Consider the following 20,039-nt stretch of genomic DNA (forward strand, 5'->3'; position numbering starts at 1 on the left):
TACAGACCCCTGAAATAACTAAAGCTGTAATTAAGGTTTCAACGTTTTCCCTGTTTTTTAACCCGGCCCCAGACGTCGGGAATACCTCGGCTCTGACAGGAGAAGGAATGTTAACTGCAGCCGCACTTGAGCACATGCTGAGAACAAGAAGGAGATGAGCGGATCGTCTGAATCCAAATATGATTTCTGATGTTAACCGGGCTGCTCTCCTCCGCCACGAGCAGCCAGCACTGGTCAAGGAGCCGCTCCGCACACAGACGGCAAACATGCTCTTCTGCTGACACCTAAAGGACAAAGTGGATTTTGTAGCTGCAGTGTAAAATCCACTATTTTCTAATAACAAAAACAGGATATTTTTATATTCAAATATTCTTTATTTAAAAATTACAATAATTCACAGTTCATTTGGGAATTACAGCACACAATAAAAAAACGTACAGAGCGTGAATTTAAACATATTGCTTTGGTTATATTAGTACCCATATATGCTTCAAATAATGTAAACCAATGGGTCAGAACATCGATGGAAATTAGAAACAGGAGCTCATGTATTTGCCTACTTTTTGAAAAGATTAACTTGATTCAAAGTGTAAAGTAAAAAAACACATTGTAAATTGTCTTCATGGTGAAACGACATGATTTTTCAAAGCACAAAACACAAGAGGATACAGCATATGATTGATTGTGTCAACAAGGAAATAAAATATTGCTGTGTAAATAAAGCTAAAAAAGCCATAAAAATTGGGTCTATAAAATATTTATACATGTACAGAGGACGTCATGGAAGCCTCTGATAGTGCAGACGTGTTCAAAATCTGCTAAATGCATAGAGAAATAAGTTACAGACAAAATACTCAGCGACGGTGGCTGTGTTAACTACACAGGGTGAAGAATCTGCCCCTCAACCTCAGGCCTCTCACGTCTACAGAAGGCAAAGACGACGCAGTTCACCAACGACTTCATGTTCACAAATCTCTGCCTTTCACAGTGGTTTCTTTTTTTTGGAAGATGCAGGTCTTTTTTCTATTCTGCACATTATTAATGTCGTACTCTTGAAAATCACGCCGGACGCTCTCGCTGTCAGCTGGAGCGCGGCCGCGGTGAAAGACTTATCTCGTCAAGATAGAGATGCGTCATGAATATAAAGGAATTTTTATACATATAGAAATGCAAAAAGTCAGCACCAACTGACTGCGGTCTGTGTTCACATGGCAGAAAATACAGCAAACACTGCTTCTGATCACCACTGTGGATGTAGTGTGTGCTTTGAAATACGATTACAGTTAAAGTGACTCACCTTAATCTTTATCTATTTCAAAGTTAATTTGATGACAAAAAGTGTCTAGTGTCTTCAAAATACATTAAAGTTCTTGTCAAAGTGATTACAGTGTATTTACTTAGCGTTAAAGTATGAGTCCTAAATTAATGTAACATCAGGAACAGTATCGTAAAATACACATATTTGCTGTACTTGCAGCAAATATCTTTGACAGTAAAAGTCCTGTCCTCCATCAGACATCGGTCCAGGCCTGTTTTCAGTAATATTGCACAAAATGATAGAACATCAGAACTGTCTGGTGTTAAGTACCGCTGTGTGGTAACGTGGAAAAAGGCCTCCCATTGGATTGTACTGCAACTAGGAGAAAGTAGCCAGTAAATGGAGGACAATGACACCGTTCATAACTTACAAAGTCTTAAACTCTTTTCAGTGTCTTTTGGTGACACAGAAGAAATCTTTCATACATTCGTAACTTCAGTCATTTCTAAACTAATTAAATTCAGTTTTTAAGTACCGCTTACTTCAATGAGGACTCTTGAATAAATGAATCGCCTGGGCAATCACTTCAGACATTTTAGCAAGATGATTTTACCCCCATTATTCATAATCATCCTTTGACTCTACGAGTAAAAAATGGTATGCAACATCAAAAGATTTCAAAGAGGAAAAATAAACGTACTCTGTTAGCGAATTATGACGACATCTAAGGACATTTGATACTTTTCAGGAAGCCTTTTCCTGCTTTGAGGCACATGTACAACCTGTGGACGCTTGGGATCATGATATTTCCAAGTCACCTGTAATATGTATAGTTTTTAATCAACTACCCATTCAATTCAAAGCTATGTAACAGTCTCTATCCTCAGTGAAAGTGAGTATCTCCCACCTATGTTTAAAACTACTATTGATGTAAAAATAGCAAAATTCTGATGAAAAACATCCGATGTGCAACATCCGAATGATTAATAAGATAATTTCAAAACAGCCAGCATATGAAAACGTCAGTGTCAAGGCACATACACAAACATGTGCTTTTAAGAATACTCAAATCAGTAAATATCAAAAGCTCAACGTTTCAGTGCCCTTCCATGAAAGGGCAAACAAACCATGGCGCAATGGGCCTTTTTCACGGTGGACATTTTGAAATGTCACGGTGCAAAAAAGCACTGGTGTAAATAATAAGTGGAACGATGGCTGAATTCCATTTAGCTGCTTCAGTTCCGGGGGACCTGGTGTCGTACGTGCTGACTCACTGTCACACAGACTTAGTCTTACTGGGACAGATGAATAGAACAGCAGCAGAGTTGATGATATCAGTTATACCAGTACCTTTACTTCTCCTACACTGAGAGAAGAAAAGTGTTTCACCAACTTAAAAGTAATTTGATAGGCAAAACATAAATTAATTAAGTTTGTTCAAATTAAAGTTAACAAGTTATTTTCACATGATTCACAAGTTTAATTTGAACAAACTCAATTAATTTGCTTGCTACCAATCTACACTTTTTTTAAGTTGGTAAACTATTTTCTTTTCACAGTGTACTTTAACAACAAAATGTCTGCTATGAAAAAGGCCAAAATATTACCATGTATCTATTACAACTATACTCTAACTCCATTAAAAAATATCTTTGACATCAAAATCAGATTAACATTCTGTGAATAGAAAAAAAACGTTGCTGCTCGTATTTCTGATGCCACTGAGAAGCAATAACCCGCTAAAGCTTTCTGCTATTTTGAACTCATTGTATTAGTTCACTTGGTTTAATCCTCCAACCCCAAACAAAACCACGAGCAGCTGTACCGTGCACACTAATTCAGCCAAGCCTCTTGTGAGTCTTTATTCCAGGAGTTGGTGGATTAAACCAAGGTTAAAGTCCCTCTGAATATTGGAATTTCACTGGACTCTGGAAAGTAAAGTGACTCAAATCGCATATGGCGCCGTCCACTGGAGGTTAGGGAGGACACCTTCACCATGACAACAGGAAAAGCTAACCGTACCTCTAGGCTCTGCTGCTTTGATTTTCTGCCCTCTAGTGGTAAAAAAATTGCTCGACGCACATTTTAAAATCGTCAGAGTAGCAAAAGCATTTTGGTTCTAGGTACTCATCTGTATGGATAAGTATTGTAAACATTTGTATATTTAAAAAAAAAATGAAAACAAGTTTATGAATGTACTGCATCGGTACTAATTACCTAAAAACTCTAACAAACCAAATAACCCTTGATGCACAAGATAGAGAACGTCAGACGAGGTCACATACAGCTCATGACCACATCTCCAAACATGGGCTGTGTTTCGGGCAAAGCAAACTTACGGGTGGTTCCCATGTTCCGCCCATATTCTAGCTTGCATCAAAACGCTGTCGGAAAAAAAGACACAGCTTTTAATGTCTGTTTAAAGAAGTGCAGGAGCAGACAGTTCAGTGGAAAATTTCAAGTGCTGTTTCCTTGTTCTTGCTCAAACAGCAGCATGGCGAGCTGCGAGCGAGAGCCGAGACCTTCCAAGTTACTCTGAACACATCTGTGATAGATGTCCTCGCTGAGTCTCGGGTTGCAAGTTTGGTAGCGGTACTGCTGGTGCAATGCTGGCTCTACTGCCCTGAATACGTGCAGACCCGAGTACTTCACGAACATGTCGTAGATGTCCGTTGTCTCTAGAATCTCCTCATTCTCCTGGACGTCCGACACCATTCGTGTGCGCGTTGACATGTAGTCGGAGTTGTAAAAACAGGATTCTTCAAATGACAGGCGGTCGAAGTGGCCCGCGTCCTTGATCAGATCGACTGTGGCCGGATGCGGTTGGTTGTGATAGGCCACGTCTGGATTGTAGTCCTGGAAATGGATGGGGAAGAACACCTGCCAGTTGTTTATGGAATTCATGCGACAGCGGTTCAGAAATTCAGTATTGATATTTGTGTTGACGCCAGCCAAGAAGAACAGCGTGTCAACTGGGTGCTTCTTGGAGATGATGTCCATGAACTTGATCTGGGATGGTGTTTCCGTCTTGACACTTATCCATGGTATTTTCACTGTGGGATATTTGCGCTCATAAGTATTAATCTGAGTCTTTACACTAGCAAATATATCATTCTGATTCACCTGTTGCGCCTCCACTGGGTCATAAATAAATAAGAATGTTAGGATAGCATTTTCACTTGTCTCAAAGGCATTTGAGGCAAAGACTTCAAGGAAATGCTGGACAAAGCCCTGGTCCTTCAGAGTAAGAGGTATTATGATGTGAACTCTTGTGGCTTCAGTGACATAGGGCATGGGAATTATCTCTATTTGGCTTAAAGGTCGCACCAGATGAACCCTCTTAGTGATAGAACGGCTGTGACCTTTCTGGTTTACAACCTCCAGCTGAAGGTCCAAGGTGTACTCCATGCCCCGGACGGGGTCGAAGCGCCTGTAGCCGTTAATTAGCTGCTGCTTCTTCAGGTGTAAAACAGGCTTGTACTTCTTGTTCAGCTCTCCTACGGCCGTGTCAATGACATCAGCCACATCCATGCGGTCAACGCCACGCAGCTCACACTTGGGAGAGCCATCAATGCACAAATATATCTCCTCCTCTGTAAAGTATTCCCACTTCAACACTTCAAACCGGGATTTGGGCTCAAAAGGTGGATTGATCCCCACTGGCCACTGGGAGCTTCGGTTGCCATCAAAAGCAACAACACTCACGTTCTTTATTTCGGCCTGTGGCAAAACAAAAAGTGTAGAGCAATTTACAGTTAACAACCTGTTATTCACAAAATAACAGAACGCTAAAATCTGGAGCTACAATAGTGGAGGCCAATGAGAAAAGAGAGGCCAGGTGTTTATTTTTGACTGAACTAAAGGTGATTTGTGACTCTTGAATATCAGCTTACCTGCAGTTTAGCAATCTCATCGTAAGTCTTCTGCAGTTCAATCTCAGTGAAGTATCTATGCAGCCGGTACATCTGTTCAGGGTCAGAAACTGGATGGACGGTCAGAGCGTTCTTGAAATGTTCGTTCTGCTCTTTACTTGGATCAGAGTTTTTTCCCAACTCGTAGTGTTGGTACTGACGCCCCTGAGAAGAAACAGAGAGATCCTTTCATGAGCTGTCTCAAATCTGGCATAACAAAAAGATGACCTAGGTTATTTCAAGCTTAGTTGTTGTACTGCCTGTGCGACTTCCATTCAAATAGACATTACATGTGATCCGGGAAGCGTCTGGCTCAGTTCCACTCCAAACAGGCTGGTTTCAAACCATAATTGCAAAGTGACGAAAGAACTGAGATTCATTTTTTGAGAACAGAACACTATTGTTATACGATTACAGATTCATTTAGTAATTTTCAGGAACTACAGTTGTTCTGGGAATATGAGCTATATTTTAATTAATTCCACCACAGGGTATATTTGTAAACTGATCACTGTTGCCTCAGGTGAAAAAAGCAACAGTTAAGAATTTAGAGTTGAAACCTACAAACTGGCTGACACTGGCGGCAGAATCCCACTTAAAGACCCAGTAATTTAAACTGAAAACACAGTAACCACCTAAGGAGCTTGAGTGATTAAAAAAGTGAATCCAATCTGATCAAGCTATTAAAAGAACAAGGAACGGAGACGCTGCTTAACTGAGCAATGAGGCCACTCTTGCAAATGTTTGCCCACAGCTTACAGCCTGTCATGGTGCACTTGGTGAAGCCTTGTCTGTGCCTAATTGTCAGCAACGTTCTCTCTGAACAGAAACATCGATGACTGGCTCTGTGTTCAAGCTCTCTCACCCTTACCAGGCCTTTTAACTTTCCCCTTGCTTATCTGCGGGGCTCTTCTGGCTCAGGGATGTTAACGTAACCATGCAAGTCACTCTCAATTCAGAAACAAGATGGTTTCCTGCTCTGGGTCACGGCCAAGGAGGAGAAAATGGAGGCAAAAGGCATCATAACACCTATGAAATAAATATCTAGACCTGTGTTTATAATGTGTCATGAGTATAGTTACATTTTGTGGTAGTTTTCTGCAACGATGCATTGTAGACGACAAACTGTAGCATGGAGAAGTGAAAACTGCTGAATGCAGCAAACAGTCACCTCAAAGGGGCACTGGGGCAGATCAAGGTGCTACTGAGCTTGTTTGACCTTAAATGCTAATGACATTACAGGAGCACAGCATGTTGACCCACAGGGGATTTTCACACCATTGAACCTAAGCAAGACTGAACTCAGCTGTGCTCTGCTTCGCCTGTTTACTCGCTGATGGGATCAATGGAAAAGGGAAAAACAATGAAAGGGTAAAGGGTATTAGCAATCCACTCTGTTATATAAATACCACCTCTGTGCTAACATGGTAATTAGAGTTTTATATAGCCTGTCTGTCAGTTTTAAGTGCAGTCCCAGAGGCAAAGCATGATTTCCTCCATGACCGTTTAGTTTCTGTTCAAGAAGGACAACCTGTGCAGTAATGTGTCACACAGCTGTTCTGAATGACAGTGTTAGAGCAGTTTTTCTTTGTAGCTGCTCATAATTTTAACTATGTTACGAGGCAAAGAAACAGTTTTGTCAAATTAAAAAAAATATATGTATCAACTAGAATGGCAAATTACACACACTCATAGAAATCAGTCGCAGAAACATGCCAGATTTTTTTTTTAACCAAGATCCATGAAATTAACCAACATGGTGAAAAATGCATTATCTTGCAATATTAAAGAAAGTGATCAAAATTCCCCTGCCACCTGATATCGGATCTGCACCAAAATAATAACAATACCACATCCTCCCACCAAGTGTGATGGTAATCCTGTAATTTGAGTAATCTTTCTTACAAACAAACAAACGGACAGGGGTCAAACCATGATCTCCTGGGCTGAGGTAATGAAAAGACACAATCTGTGGTGAGGATTACAGTCGACCTACCTCATATTCACTGACACAGTTTGTGCTGGTGTAATCGATGATGCATCTCCCGAGCCACTCGTCAGGCCTGGCGCTCAGGATATCGTTCCTACAGTTTTCCAAGAAGGGCTGGAGCCGCAGGAGCAAGGAACGCGACAGGAGGTACCCAAACCCCCCGTAGCAATACTTCCCTTCCATCTCCCCACCGATGAACTCCTCAGGACTGCCCATGTAAAGCTCCCTCTCCATACTCAGGTGATCAACCAGGGTCTTGATCCTGTCAGCCTCCGTGTAGGTGTCGTCTTGGACGAAGTAAAACCAGTCGTATTCATTGATGTAGTGGTCTAAAATATATCTGATGGTCTGAAACATGTTCCAGATCAGTCTCTCGTCTCCATGAGAAACCACAAACATGCCGTGGGGAACTTTGCGGTTGCGCATGCCGGTGAAGAAGATGACAGAGTCCAGGTGATGGCTGATGGTGCGATTGACGGCTACGCCCATGGTGTTGATGGTGTTTTTGGATGTCAGGACCCCGACAAACAGACGCTCACGCATCCCCAACTCTGTGCTTATGTACCTCGCCCTGAAAGAAAGATCAAAACAGCTACTGATTAAGACAAATGTCCACCAACATGTCTGTGAAGCGTCTCAGTCGTCCAGGTCATGGTATCTTCATCCAGGAGGCTTCTTCAGCTCTGAGCTTCAGAACTGAAGAAGCCTCTCGGATGTGAGGTACGTAAACTTGTACAACTTCTGAAGATTCCACCAACAATGCTCCACCTTACTGTCACATCAATCGACATTATTTTCACAATTTTGTCTCTATAACTTTCAGGTTTAGTTCATTGATTGGTCTTAAAATAAATGGGAATAACAATTGACTGAAAACCCTAGTTTGTCGAATGAGAAAGAGCCAGAAATCTGATGTCATGGAAATTGTTTTCAAATATCCTCATAGATACACAAGACTAACAAGACTAACAAGAAAAACTAAAGGCTCTGTTGAGGTAAACATGTAAGAACTCGTCAATCAAACATGACCTAACCTAACTTTAATTTGTATGTTACACTCCACATTGCATCAGTCAGGGCTCTACTTAGAGATATAGATATCTCAATTAGTGGATTGAAAGAAAGCTAATGGGTGAATGAATGTGTATTTTGTGTCAGCTGTACCTCCTACTGTACAAACTGCTGCCTGGCATCGATTGGAAAGGGGGTTTGACACTTACACCTCTGACCTCAGCAGAACTTCTCTAAGAGGAAAAGAGTTTCTCAGAAATGTTGTGAAATGCAACCACTCTGGTTGTGAGGGCTAACATTTACACAAGGGATCTATCCAGGAAATCTTGGACGTGTTTGCCGGTTTACAAAGAAAATGTTGAGTCAGGTCTTCAGCATGAAGTGTGGGAGTAAAATATGTACTGGATATTATTTCAATGGCAGCGAATGTTAGCTGAGCAGAAGACTTTCTGCAGTCATTTGACGGAGGCCAATGACATGTCATACAAAAGAAGAAAAAAAAAAGCCTTTGGTAAATAAAAACTTAGTTAGCTTTGTTTTAGATTTATATATTATGTTGTATTAAACTTATATTGTGTCATCTTATTAGTTGTATTTACTTCATGTGGTAATATATTTAGTTATTCTTATCATTTAGTTTTTTTAATGTTTTATTACATGTTGTTTGTTGTTTAGAAACAGTCATTCTCGTCATTTAGTTTATAATTATTGAGATGTATTATAGTAAGTTAGTTAGCTTTACATATAATGTTGTGTTAAACTTATTTATTCATGTCATTTACTTCTAATTTACTCTATTCATCATGTGAAGTTTGAATGATTATGTTGTGTTGTTTGTTGTGTTACATTAGTTGTATTGTGCTTGGTTATAATTGTCATTTACTTCTAACTGATGATCTGTATGTGTGAAGTCATAACTTGACATGACTACCAGGGTCACCTGTACACCCAGTGAGATGTGGACTCACACACACACACACACTGATTCATCATCCTCAGTAGTTACACAGCGGCCTGCTGCACTGTAACACACAACACTGAGTACACGTGTGTATTCAGTCATGTGTATATAGTGTTATCCGTGTATTCAGTGTCTAGTGTGTATTTACAGTGTGCTGACCAGGGGACACACACTGACCTGAACACTTTCTTGGGGGCGCCCTGCTGGACTTGTTTATAAGGGACGATCCTGGGTTCGAACTGCTCCTCGGACTCCCCCTCGCTGAGGCTGGAGATGGAGTTGGGCTTCCGGGCTCCTTTGAGTTGTCCGTCCTGCGCCGCGGTCACGTCCTCCGCCTCCGTCCCGTCCACGCGACACGCTTCGTCCGTCCAGTTCACGCTCAGCAGACTCAACGTGAACCCCAGAGAGATGCCGATGATCACCGGGCCGACAGACCGCAGCACCGACATCAACGCCGAAAACCTCATCTTGTGCGTCGGGTTCCTGTCTTCGTCAGCCCCGGGTAGCCTCCGAAACAGCCCGAAGAAGAAGCCTCTGGTCCCGGACAGGTCAACCACACATCGAGTCCGAGGCCGAGCAGCCGTCTCCACTTTCCACTTCAGGAAAAAGATGCGGCGTCTTCCTTGAAGTTTACGCAGGGTTGTTACGTGTCAGTGCCGCGGCTTCATGGCTCCTCCCCGGCAGTACGCTGGCGGAAGACGAGGGTCTAGTTCCAGGAAGTGTGGATGGATGCGGGCTGCGCAGGGCGGAGGGATATTCAACGATACTTAACGAGGGGAAATGTGAACTTGAACGTAACCAAAGTCCCTGTGTCCTTCCGAGGCCCCGGTTCGTTTATACTGTCACATCTAGATACTGTATTTCTCTCTGTGGTGATTTATTTTTTACAGACCAGGAAATAACAACATGGACAAATTCAAACCAGTCATTAAACCATTATATGTGTTAGTATATATAAAATAAGATAAAATAAGATAATCCTTTATTAGTCCGACAATGGGGACATTTGCAATATTACAGCAGCAAGAGCCAAAAATAGGCATCAGTAAGTAATAATAAGTCACATGCAATACTTAAGTGTAAGGATAATAATACTTAAGTGTAATGCTGTTGACACAAATTCCTGTTTTTGTCTTTTTTACACTTTCAGATTGCTGCAACCCTTAAAGGTTCAGTGTGTCGAATTTAGTGACATCTAGTGGTGAAGTTGCATGTTGCAGCTGAATACCCCTCACCTAACCTCCCCTTCAAAACATGAAAGAGAACCTGTGGTAGCCTTCAATTGGTATCAAAACTCAGAAGGTGTTTAGTTTGTCCAGTTTGGACTACTGTAAAAAAAAACATGGCGACCTCCGTAGAGAGGACCCCCTCCTGATGTGAATATAAAGTATGTAGATATAAAGGGCCCATTCTAGGGTAAAGAAAACAACAATTCGTACAATTTAGATGGTGGTTTAGGGTCCTATCAGTGAAAACATCACAGGATTATTTTATATTTAATTTCTGCCAATAGATCCCTTTCATCTAAATCTGGACCTAAACAGTTATTACATTCTTTCCATTGTCATTGGATATGTATGTGCTAGTAATGTACAATATTTGCAACATACACTACTGCATCCTTAAGTCTTAAAAAAAGTAATATTCTAACATTGCCCTTGCTTTTTTTTCCTATTTCTCAAAGTTGTCACTTTATGGCACTGTCATCAATATTTTGCATCTTCTTTGGTCTTCATAAAAATTCCGTTTACTTTTGTTTGTTTATGTTTAATTTATCTTAACTTTGTAAGGGTATGTATATGTTTAGTTAGGATAAGATTAAATTTATTATGCAAGAAAGGTTTGTGCCAAAGATGCTCAGTAGACATACAGTAGTACATATAGATTCATGTTTATACTTTCTGTACTTACATAAATAAGATGACAATAGAAATATACAATGTGTAGAACAGACGTGCAAATAGTTGTATGTAATATCAGTTTCCCAGAGAGTTTCGCCGTCTCTCTCTGCAGCTGCTCCATGTGCATTTCAGTGATGATCAACTTTCAGCCCATCCATCATACTGTTCCCTATCAGCCTCGGTGTTATTCACCCAGGTGTCAGGAGCACTGTGCTTTATGGTCTTCTCAGTCAATGCTTCAAACAGAACTTTCGACGTCTTAAAAAAAAAAAAAACTCCCTGCCTCTGATCTCACGCAGTTCACTAAGACCTCCATCATCCCCCCTGCCTGAGCCCCTGATCCACACACACTGAGCAACATCAACAGCAGAATATAAGAGAACTCCTCATTAGGCATTTACAGGTCTCAACACTGGTGCATTTGCAGAATTGGCACGTTTTAATGCTCTCTATTCAGCTGTATTAAATAAGTCAAGTATTTGTGATTGGCAGTTTGAATAGGATAAAAGGGGATGAATCAATAAGACCTTTGTGCTGGTGAGATGGTGCAATGTATTACAAGCTGGTTTACTTTCTTTGTATGCATTACATGAAGTCACAGCTTTACATGTATGGTGTTTGAACATGCGTTTATAGACAAGAACACCCTCAAATGCATTTATATTTCTAAATGTGAAGGGGAACCTGTGACTATTACAAGCCAGATTTTTTCTTGCATAATGTCATCACTTTTATGCCCCTTTTACACTGGAATGGAAATATTGAACTACTTTTTGGGACCCTATGATTGTCTTTTACATCTTCCAGTGAAATTAGTAGTTTTATCCCCCCATTTATTCAGGTGTCAAGTAAATATTCGTTCTCTTGTGCCCCCTAGTGGTGATCTAGACACACACCTCAATTCGTTTTTATTCAGATTGATGAAATATGATATAGGGTTAGGGTTGAGCAAATAGCCACATCTTACAATAATTTACGTTTGCTTACATGCACTAATGAATACATAATTTAATTTTACATGAAATAGCCAAATGATGCTGAGCAATTTTTGTGTCTGACCCATATGTGTAAAAGTATTTTCATTCTTCATTTTGGAGAAGGCTCCTTTGAAGACATACAAGATGAATCATCTATGTCATCAAAGCTCATTTGATGCCTTTATCCAGCTCCAGCTTGATCCTGTAGAAGATAGTCTAGGTCCTCATCATTAGAGATTTCAGACTCAGAATCAAGACCCAGAATTGCCTCCTCATTTTCCACATGTTCTTCATGCACCATCTTTATGGCCATTTCAACCGTAAGTCTGAAATGATTGTGACCAGCAATACTAACACTCTGGATAACAAAAATTAAAAGCATATTTTCAAATGCATATCAATCAGTCTATTAAGTATATCCTGTTATATTTCGAGTTTTATTTTTATTTTCATCCCCCCAGGCCATAAGACTTTTAAACTCCTCCAATCTGTCATAACTCTGCACCTTAGCATATTTGCACTATTGCATATTTGCACTATTGCACACACTTGCATTATTGTTTTTCTTTTTTTCTTTAGGTGTATATATATATTTTAGATATGTATATTTTATTTTAAATTTTAAATTTTGATTGAGCATTGTTATAAGAGAGCCTGTGACCCAAGCTTTTCATTGCAAGCGACTGCTTAATGTTATCGTTGTGCATATGACAGTAAACTCTTGAATCTTGAATCTTGATCTAGCTATGGTTAGCATTGCTGTTAGTATTGTACAAATTTCTATTTCTCACTAGTAATGGTTTGTAAAATAAGACTTACATGCATCAGCTGTGTGAAATGAATGGTAGGTGTTCCGTAGTGAACACCTGCCATTCAGAAAACACATTTATCTTCACAAGACAGTTATTTCCTTCATAAAAAAAAGTTGAAAAGAAGTTGATTCATTTATTAATTCTGCTAAGAAACTAAGTCAGTGCCCCTGTCTCCCACGTTTGTCGCGAACCCTTGAACGCAGCAGTGTAGGTGTCCTTACAGCTGCCTGAGAAGAAACAGCAAATGTCAGCAGCATTAGCAGCAGCGCCGCGTCAGTCCTTAAATCTTTGGACTTGTTCGTCACACGCTGAGTTGTGGTGAGCCTCTGTCTTCGCGCGTCTTCATGCTGTAGCCGCCTGCGCCTCCGTCCCGTGTGTTTTCAGACGCAGTTGTCGCAGCCGGCGGTCATGGAGTGTCGTGTGCTGTCCATTCAGAGTCACGTTGTCAGGGGATACGTCGGGAACAAGTCGGCATCATTTCCTCTGCAGGTAAGAACTGGAAACTGCTGCTGGGGGGGGGACCAGTTCAGTCTGTGTTCCGGGGGAGGAAAACCACACAGAAAACCGTGAAGGGTGTAAAGTTCCACTTCCTGCTTCAAGAGAGGGGTCATGCATTTAATATAACGGTGTATTAAACAACACTTCCCCTGCTGCTTTAAACATCAAAGGCCATTTCCTAATGTTTCCTTTCATCCACTAATCTTAATCGTGTTATGGCTGTAAAATAGCTCAGCTTTCAGAAAATGTGCTGTTTTATAAAAGAGGAAAATGCTCCTTTGCAAACAGCATGTTCACCATATGGTTACAGTCAGGTTGTCTTTTACTATTTCAACTACTCCTCAACCAGGGAAGCTACAGGTAGCAAACAATCAAAACGAAAAAGACCAGTAATATGTATGGATCTCACTCTCAAATACATGAATCTATGAGTCCAGGCAGATGATAATAGTGTAATAATGTGGGGAATGTGGAAAAATAGTCAACTTCATGCCCATGTCACAATGTTTCCTGTTTTGCTAAAATGACCCTAATGCAACTGTCATCTTCACCATAGAGGTCATGTGGGGACAAAGAAAATCAGAAGGCTAACAACATGTTATTTCTAAATTGTATTTGTAATTTTTCCACCCCTTCTCTATGTTTCTGACCCTTAGTTTGGCAATCAATGGTCTAAAACATGCAAAAAAGCAGAAATGGAACAAAAACCGAAAGTGGATGATGCAACTCTCAGTTCCACTCTAATTCAACCAAGCTGTTTCCACAGGAATGAATCTCAGACGCTGCTCTGTTTAACTCTTTAACTGCTTTATTTCTCTTTTGTCAGGTGCTGGGCTTTGAAGTGGACTCTATCAACTCCGTCCAGTTCTCCAATCACACAGGTTGGCTGAGTGATTTCATGCATCCACCACAGATTCTCAGCACTTGGTTGTAATGCACTGTAAATGACAGGAACACACCAAACAGTAAAAGAGCAGAGGACAAATACTAGAAGCTCTTATAACCAGTGCAGGTTAGGAAATCTTTGTCATCCATGACAATGATCAGAAATAGATACATGTTAGAAGCAATGATTGTTTTTTTAGGAGTTACACAACTTGTAGGAGTCGGAAACAATGAAGACAAACAAAACCTTTTGATCACAGGAAGACTCCACTGTGAACCCTAATGAGGCCTCTTACGTGTCGGGGCAAAGGCGCAATGTGCAGGGTTACTCACTGTCATTGTAATTTGCCTTGGCTGTGTAAAAACCTTTTGATCAGACTCGGTGAAATACAGTCACATCAGTGTGGTTAATTCAGAAAGTTAAACCCTCTCTTCACAAAACTCCAGAGTCCAGACAGAGCAGGTCCGTTTGAGTATGTTGTGTAATATAGATACTGTTGTGAATCATTTACTTTTTCATTTTGGATAGTTATAACAGTTAAAGAACAGCTGACGCATAGTTCAACACTTGAGCCGTCAAAAATCTGCTCTGTAAGGAGACTACAATAGATAAAATACCTTTTACAATGAGTCTCAAATATATGTTATAATAATGTTACAGTGTTCAGTGAGGACCAATATACAGAGATGTGAACTGTTGCCTCATTGTTTAGATGCATTGTGACAGAAGTTCATGTTAATTAAACCTATATAAGTGGATATTATCTTAGGCTATAATTTAAATAGATAGTAAATGGCATAAAATCATTACAATGCAGATATTTAACATATACCATTATCCAACTGTACACGAGGTAGATTATCATACAGTTAACTGACTTGTGTTTATATGTGTGATGGTCTGGATTTTAAAACCTCTTGTGTTACTTCTCTGTCCCTTGTTCATAAAGTAAAGAAGTTTTGAGTAGGCAGAAGTCGTTTCTGTCAATCCTGTCAATCATATGTCGAGGTTGATGAAAGACGGAGATCTTTACCTCCCGCCTGTTAGTTTACAATAATCAGTAACTCTATGGTCATCATCCCACAGATATACAGTGTGAGTCATTTTGAGTAGTCGGGCAGTAAAAATGTCAACGTAAAAAAAAAACACGTGAAACTTTATTTCTCAGGATTATGATCCGAGACCCATGTGCCAAAGTATGTGAAGAATGTGCTTTCACCACAGGTGCAGGAAACATATACGCACATGATTTAAACATCAGCTCCTCTGACTGGGACAACTGCTCAGGGTTGAGCAATCTTGTGAGAAAATTACACAAGTGTGACGGCTGCAGTCCTCCTTCGAGTTCATTCTAGTTTGAGTAAACAACATTAATATTCATAAAGTTTTACTTTCAGTGGAGGCATTAATGTACTTCCCCTCTAACTACAATGAATGCCTCTACTTGTGAGCTGTGAGTTTGCTGTAATTTAGTAATATGCTTTAAGTTTCCTCTGCAGTAGGAGCAGCTTTTCAGGATCTGTTCTAGGTTAAGGTTGAGAGGGGGACACCAACAGCGGGAAGCTAGCAACCAGGACACAGGCATCCCATTGAGTCAGTGTGAAGGCCCCGTTTGGCCCTGGACAGCACACAGAGGAGGGACCTCAGCAGAGGGAGAGTGGGGGATGGGAAGACAGAGCAAAGAGGGGAATGTTTTCTTAGATTTCTAAAATTTCATCACAGCTGGGATGGTACAGTGAAGCTGTGTTTGTATTATACAAAAGGTTTTGTGTCACGGTTTCCCACTGACCCTCAAAAATATGAAAACATCTTAAGTTTTCAAAATTCTAAGTCTTTGACCTGTGAAAAAGCTTGAATCCTTAAATCTACATTTGACTCATAACAATGTTACACTAACATTTTATTTTTGCTGATGCTTTTGCACATTTCTGCTCTTTTGAATGTGTAATAGTGTTTTTACTGAAATTGAAACAGCATTAAGAATTTCCAAATGTCCTATATCTCCTGAATGTCAGGCTACTCCCACTGGAAGGGACAAGTGCTCACAGCAGAGGAGCTGAACGAACTGTATGAGGGCATCAAGCTCAACGAGGTGAACCACTATGACTACATCCTCACAGGTGAGTCAACGCATGATAACGTCGATCATGAGCAGCTGCACTTTATATGATGATGAAACACTAAACTCTGCTCACACCGGCCTGACTTACAGCGACATGTAGCACAACATGTCGAACAAACTCAGCACTCGGTTTTCATCTCTGTCCATTTGTTTGTAAGCAAGATTTCACAAGAAGTACTTGGCGGATTACCACAAAACTTTCTCACAGAATGATTTATGGATCTTGATTTTTAAAAACAGATGTTTAGGGGACTGAAATGAACGAGTGTGTGTTGATCGTGTATGTAGATGCAAATAAAAATCTTGATCTAGTAAATTTAAATGTGGTTTCATTAGGGCACTGTTGGTCCTTGGGGGAGGTATGAGCTCTACTGAGTGCTTAGTTTTTGATGTGTTGACACATAAACATGTATTAAAATATGGATACAGAATCTGAATATTGTCTTCTATGGTCTGAAATTATACTTAAATTTAGACATGGTGGAGAGAGGTTTGGTCATCAATACATTGAAAAGCACACCTCAAACTCTTCATAAATCAGTTGCACTGCAACTTACTAGAGTTCTGGATTTTGTTTTATGTCAATAGAGTTGACATTGGAATATGTTTTAAATGCAAAAATGTACAATAAGTCAACTAGACTTAATTTTCCTTTCTGCTTTCTTACTCAAGGTTACAGCAGGGACACGTCCTTCCTGGGAACGGTGGTTGATATTATTCAGGAGCTGAAGAAAGCCAATCCGAGCCTTGTATATGGTAAGTGTGAAATTGGGTTTTTCAAATGAGAAGGAAGGATGTTACTTTTCTGAAAACATTTTTTGATTAATGTTCTTCCAAATCTGAATTTGAGTTTCATTCTCCACAGTTTGTGATCCTGTTATGGGCGACCAAGGTGCTATGGTAAACAGTGAATTCCCATAAATTTTTCTTCCACATCATTGATAACACTTGTATCTGTGTGTTCTTTTGAGGCACACATTTCAAAAACACTTTATTCAGTCACTAAAACTAACTTCCAGGAATCATAATAATTTGTGGTCATGCAGCTTTTCTCTAACAGAGGATGATTTTTTTCCAGTATGTTCCAGAGGACCTTTTGCCAGTCTACAAAGACAAAGTAGTGCCTTTGGCTGACATCCTCACTCCCAACCAGTTCGAAGCAGAGTGAGTGCACCTTTTAACATCATCGCTGAAGAAAGTACAGAATTAACAATGCAATCTAGCACTCTTTTTACATCCTGAAAGCTCAGCCTGTAAAAGTGAATTATGGTGCTAATTTGGCAGTTTGGTTATTTCTGTCTGTCATTACTATTACATCTGAATACTATTTGTTTTTCCACAGGCTATTAACTGGGAGGAAAATTAAAACAGAGGCAGACGCTCTTGAGGTAAATATCATGACCAACTCCAGTTTCGCTGCATTGGGATTTAATTAACCTAGAAGCACAATTTTTGAGAAAATGAGACTGTATATATTTTTCAGGTGATGGAGCTTCTTCATAAAATGGGGCCAGACATTGTGGTCCTCACTAGTACAGACCTGCCCTCAAAACATGGGGACCAGTTCCTTGTGGCCCTTGGGAGCCAAAAAATAGGTAAAGTGCCAGAACAATTGTCTCCCAAAAGAGTTCTGCCTTTTAGCCATTAAGGAGAAATTAGATTTGGAATTTAGTTTTCTGAGCAGAGAACATTATTTTACGTACTTGATGAAGGTAAACAAGGCAAAACTATGTAATTAATGGGGATGAGATGCTATTTAGCATAATAGCACGATGAAGTTCAACTTCATAACAAGCCACGCATGCGTAGTGCTGTTTAACCACTGCCCCTGCCCTCTCGATATCACTCCGCCGTCTGTCTTCCTCACTGCAGTGAAACCAGATGGGATCAAGACCACTCAGAACATCTGCATGGACATCCCCAAAGTCGATGCTGTATTTGTGGGGACAGGAGACCTTTTTGCCGCCATGTTGCTTGCCTGGACTCACCTTCACCCCAAGGACCTAAAGGTCTGCAACACATTTGTCTTTTCAGTCAAACAGCTCAAGGAATCACATCAATCTTGTTACACTGTGTAATGAATAAGTTCAACCTCAATGTAAACAAGTCTCTCTTCTGTTTTTCACAGGCTGCCTGTGAAAAGACTGTGTCAGTGATGCACCATGTCATTAAGAGGACCATTGCTTACGCCAATGGTAGATCACTGTCTCTCTTCTTGGATATGATTGTTGTTATTATTGTTTACCTGACATGAAGGAACAGTGTTTGCTTCCTTTTGCTGTAAATACGTTTTAAGTCAAACAGTAGTAATCTCTGCCACTATTGTGATTCATGATGTGGTCTCTAGTAGTATCTCAAAGAAATAATGTTCACACGCAGATTATGATAATCCACATTGTTTGTCCTCTCACAGATTAGTTTTTTTTTCTATAGTGAGGTATCTATTACAAGTAAATAACATTTAGAGGAAGGCAAATAAGTAATGTAATAACTGTTTTCATATATAACTTTTTACAGTATTTACAGAGACCAGGATTTAAATTTGACTGCAAGGTTGACCCAAGGGTTTTTGCAGAGTATTAAAAAGTCAAATCAAATTTTTATTTAATTTTAGGCCTTGGAAATTATGTCACCATATACAAATGCATGTTGGCAGGTCTTAATATTGTGAAGGCCCATTTAAAATTACTTACATCACAATTTAAGATCAGTTGTTTTAGACATTTTTTAGAGGCACTCATAGTCTGTAATTTCTCCATGTTTTTTTTTTTTTTCAATGATACAGATATTAACACGCTAAATAAAACTACAAACAATACCAACGTGGAACTGATAATGTATAGTCTACAAACTTTTATCTCAGAACACACTGATATTTGCTGTCTCTGTCTGTACTTTGTGAGATATCTTGGCATTTTGAGTGTTATTCTGTACTAAGCCACTTCACCTTATCTTCAATTATGAGGGAGTATAAATATTTCTGGGTCTCTGATATGAAACCTGCAGAGACCCTGGACCAGTAAGTCAGTCCAAAACCCTGGTGTTTTACTTAAGCCTCTCTTTTATTCTTTCAGAGATCGCTGGTCCCGGGAAAAGGCCCAGTCCTGCACAACTGGAGCTGAGGATGGTTCAGAGCAAAGCCGACATCGAGAATCCTGCCATCGTAGTGGAAGCAAAGGTTTTAGAAAAGTCCTCTCACTGAAGGCAGTAGCATTGTGTGTGTGAACATTCACATCGTGCTGGTACGAATCAGTTTAGAATCTGGGCGCTCCGCCAGACACATGTAGGATTTTCACATCAAAGACTGTAACATGTCTCTGCCTTACTCTCTGAGGGAGTACAACTATGTTTTGGGGTCAGTAGGATTTGTTGTATGCACATACTGGAATCACTGCCATGTGTCTGTACTATGGCCTTTTTAGATGGTACCCACTATGATCAAGATTATTTTGTGCGATTAAAACATTTCATCTTGTTTAAAGGTTCAGTGTGTAAGATTTAGTGACATCTAGTGGTGAAGTGTCATGTTGCAGCTGAATACCCCTGCCCTCACCCTCCCCTTCCAAACATGAAAGAGAACCTGTGGAAGCCATCAGTTGTCATAAAAGCTCAAAAGGTGTTTAGTTTGTCCAGTCTGGGCTACTGTAACAAAAATGGTGGCCTCCATAGAGAGGACCAGCTCCTGATATAAATATAAAGTATTTAAATATAA

At 40.1% G+C, this 20,039-nt stretch overlaps 2 protein-coding genes across 2 annotated transcripts; one reads left to right on the plus strand and one right to left on the minus strand.

Annotated features, from left to right (window-relative positions):
- Positions 1–351: 351 nt before the first annotated feature.
- chpfa (chondroitin polymerizing factor a) lies at positions 352–9,818 on the minus strand. The gene is made up of 4 exons (XM_035174806.2): positions 9,309–9,818; positions 7,166–7,730; positions 5,152–5,334; positions 352–4,978 (listed from the first exon to the last, which is right to left on the minus strand). Exons 1-4 carry the CDS (start codon positions 9,596–9,598, stop codon positions 3,716–3,718), a joined length of 2,301 nt encoding a protein of 766 aa, XP_035030697.1. The 5' UTR covers positions 9,599–9,818; the 3' UTR covers positions 352–3,715.
- A 3,221-nt stretch (positions 9,819–13,039) lies between these two features.
- Positions 13,040–19,911, plus strand: LOC118120411 (pyridoxal kinase). Its single transcript, XM_035175292.2, has 11 exons — positions 13,040–13,310; positions 14,146–14,200; positions 16,221–16,325; positions 17,000–17,083; positions 17,193–17,227; positions 17,406–17,491; positions 17,670–17,715; positions 17,811–17,922; positions 18,200–18,336; positions 18,456–18,522; positions 19,402–19,911. The coding sequence occupies exons 1-11, from the start codon at positions 13,230–13,232 to the stop codon at positions 19,527–19,529; spliced, it is 936 nt and encodes a 311-aa protein (XP_035031183.1). The 5' UTR covers positions 13,040–13,229; the 3' UTR covers positions 19,530–19,911.
- Positions 19,912–20,039: the final 128 nt, after the last annotated feature.

Source organism: Hippoglossus stenolepis, chromosome 13, assembly GCF_022539355.2.
Source record: "Hippoglossus stenolepis isolate QCI-W04-F060 chromosome 13, HSTE1.2, whole genome shotgun sequence".
Taxonomy (NCBI): Eukaryota; Metazoa; Chordata; class Actinopteri; order Pleuronectiformes; family Pleuronectidae; genus Hippoglossus; species Hippoglossus stenolepis.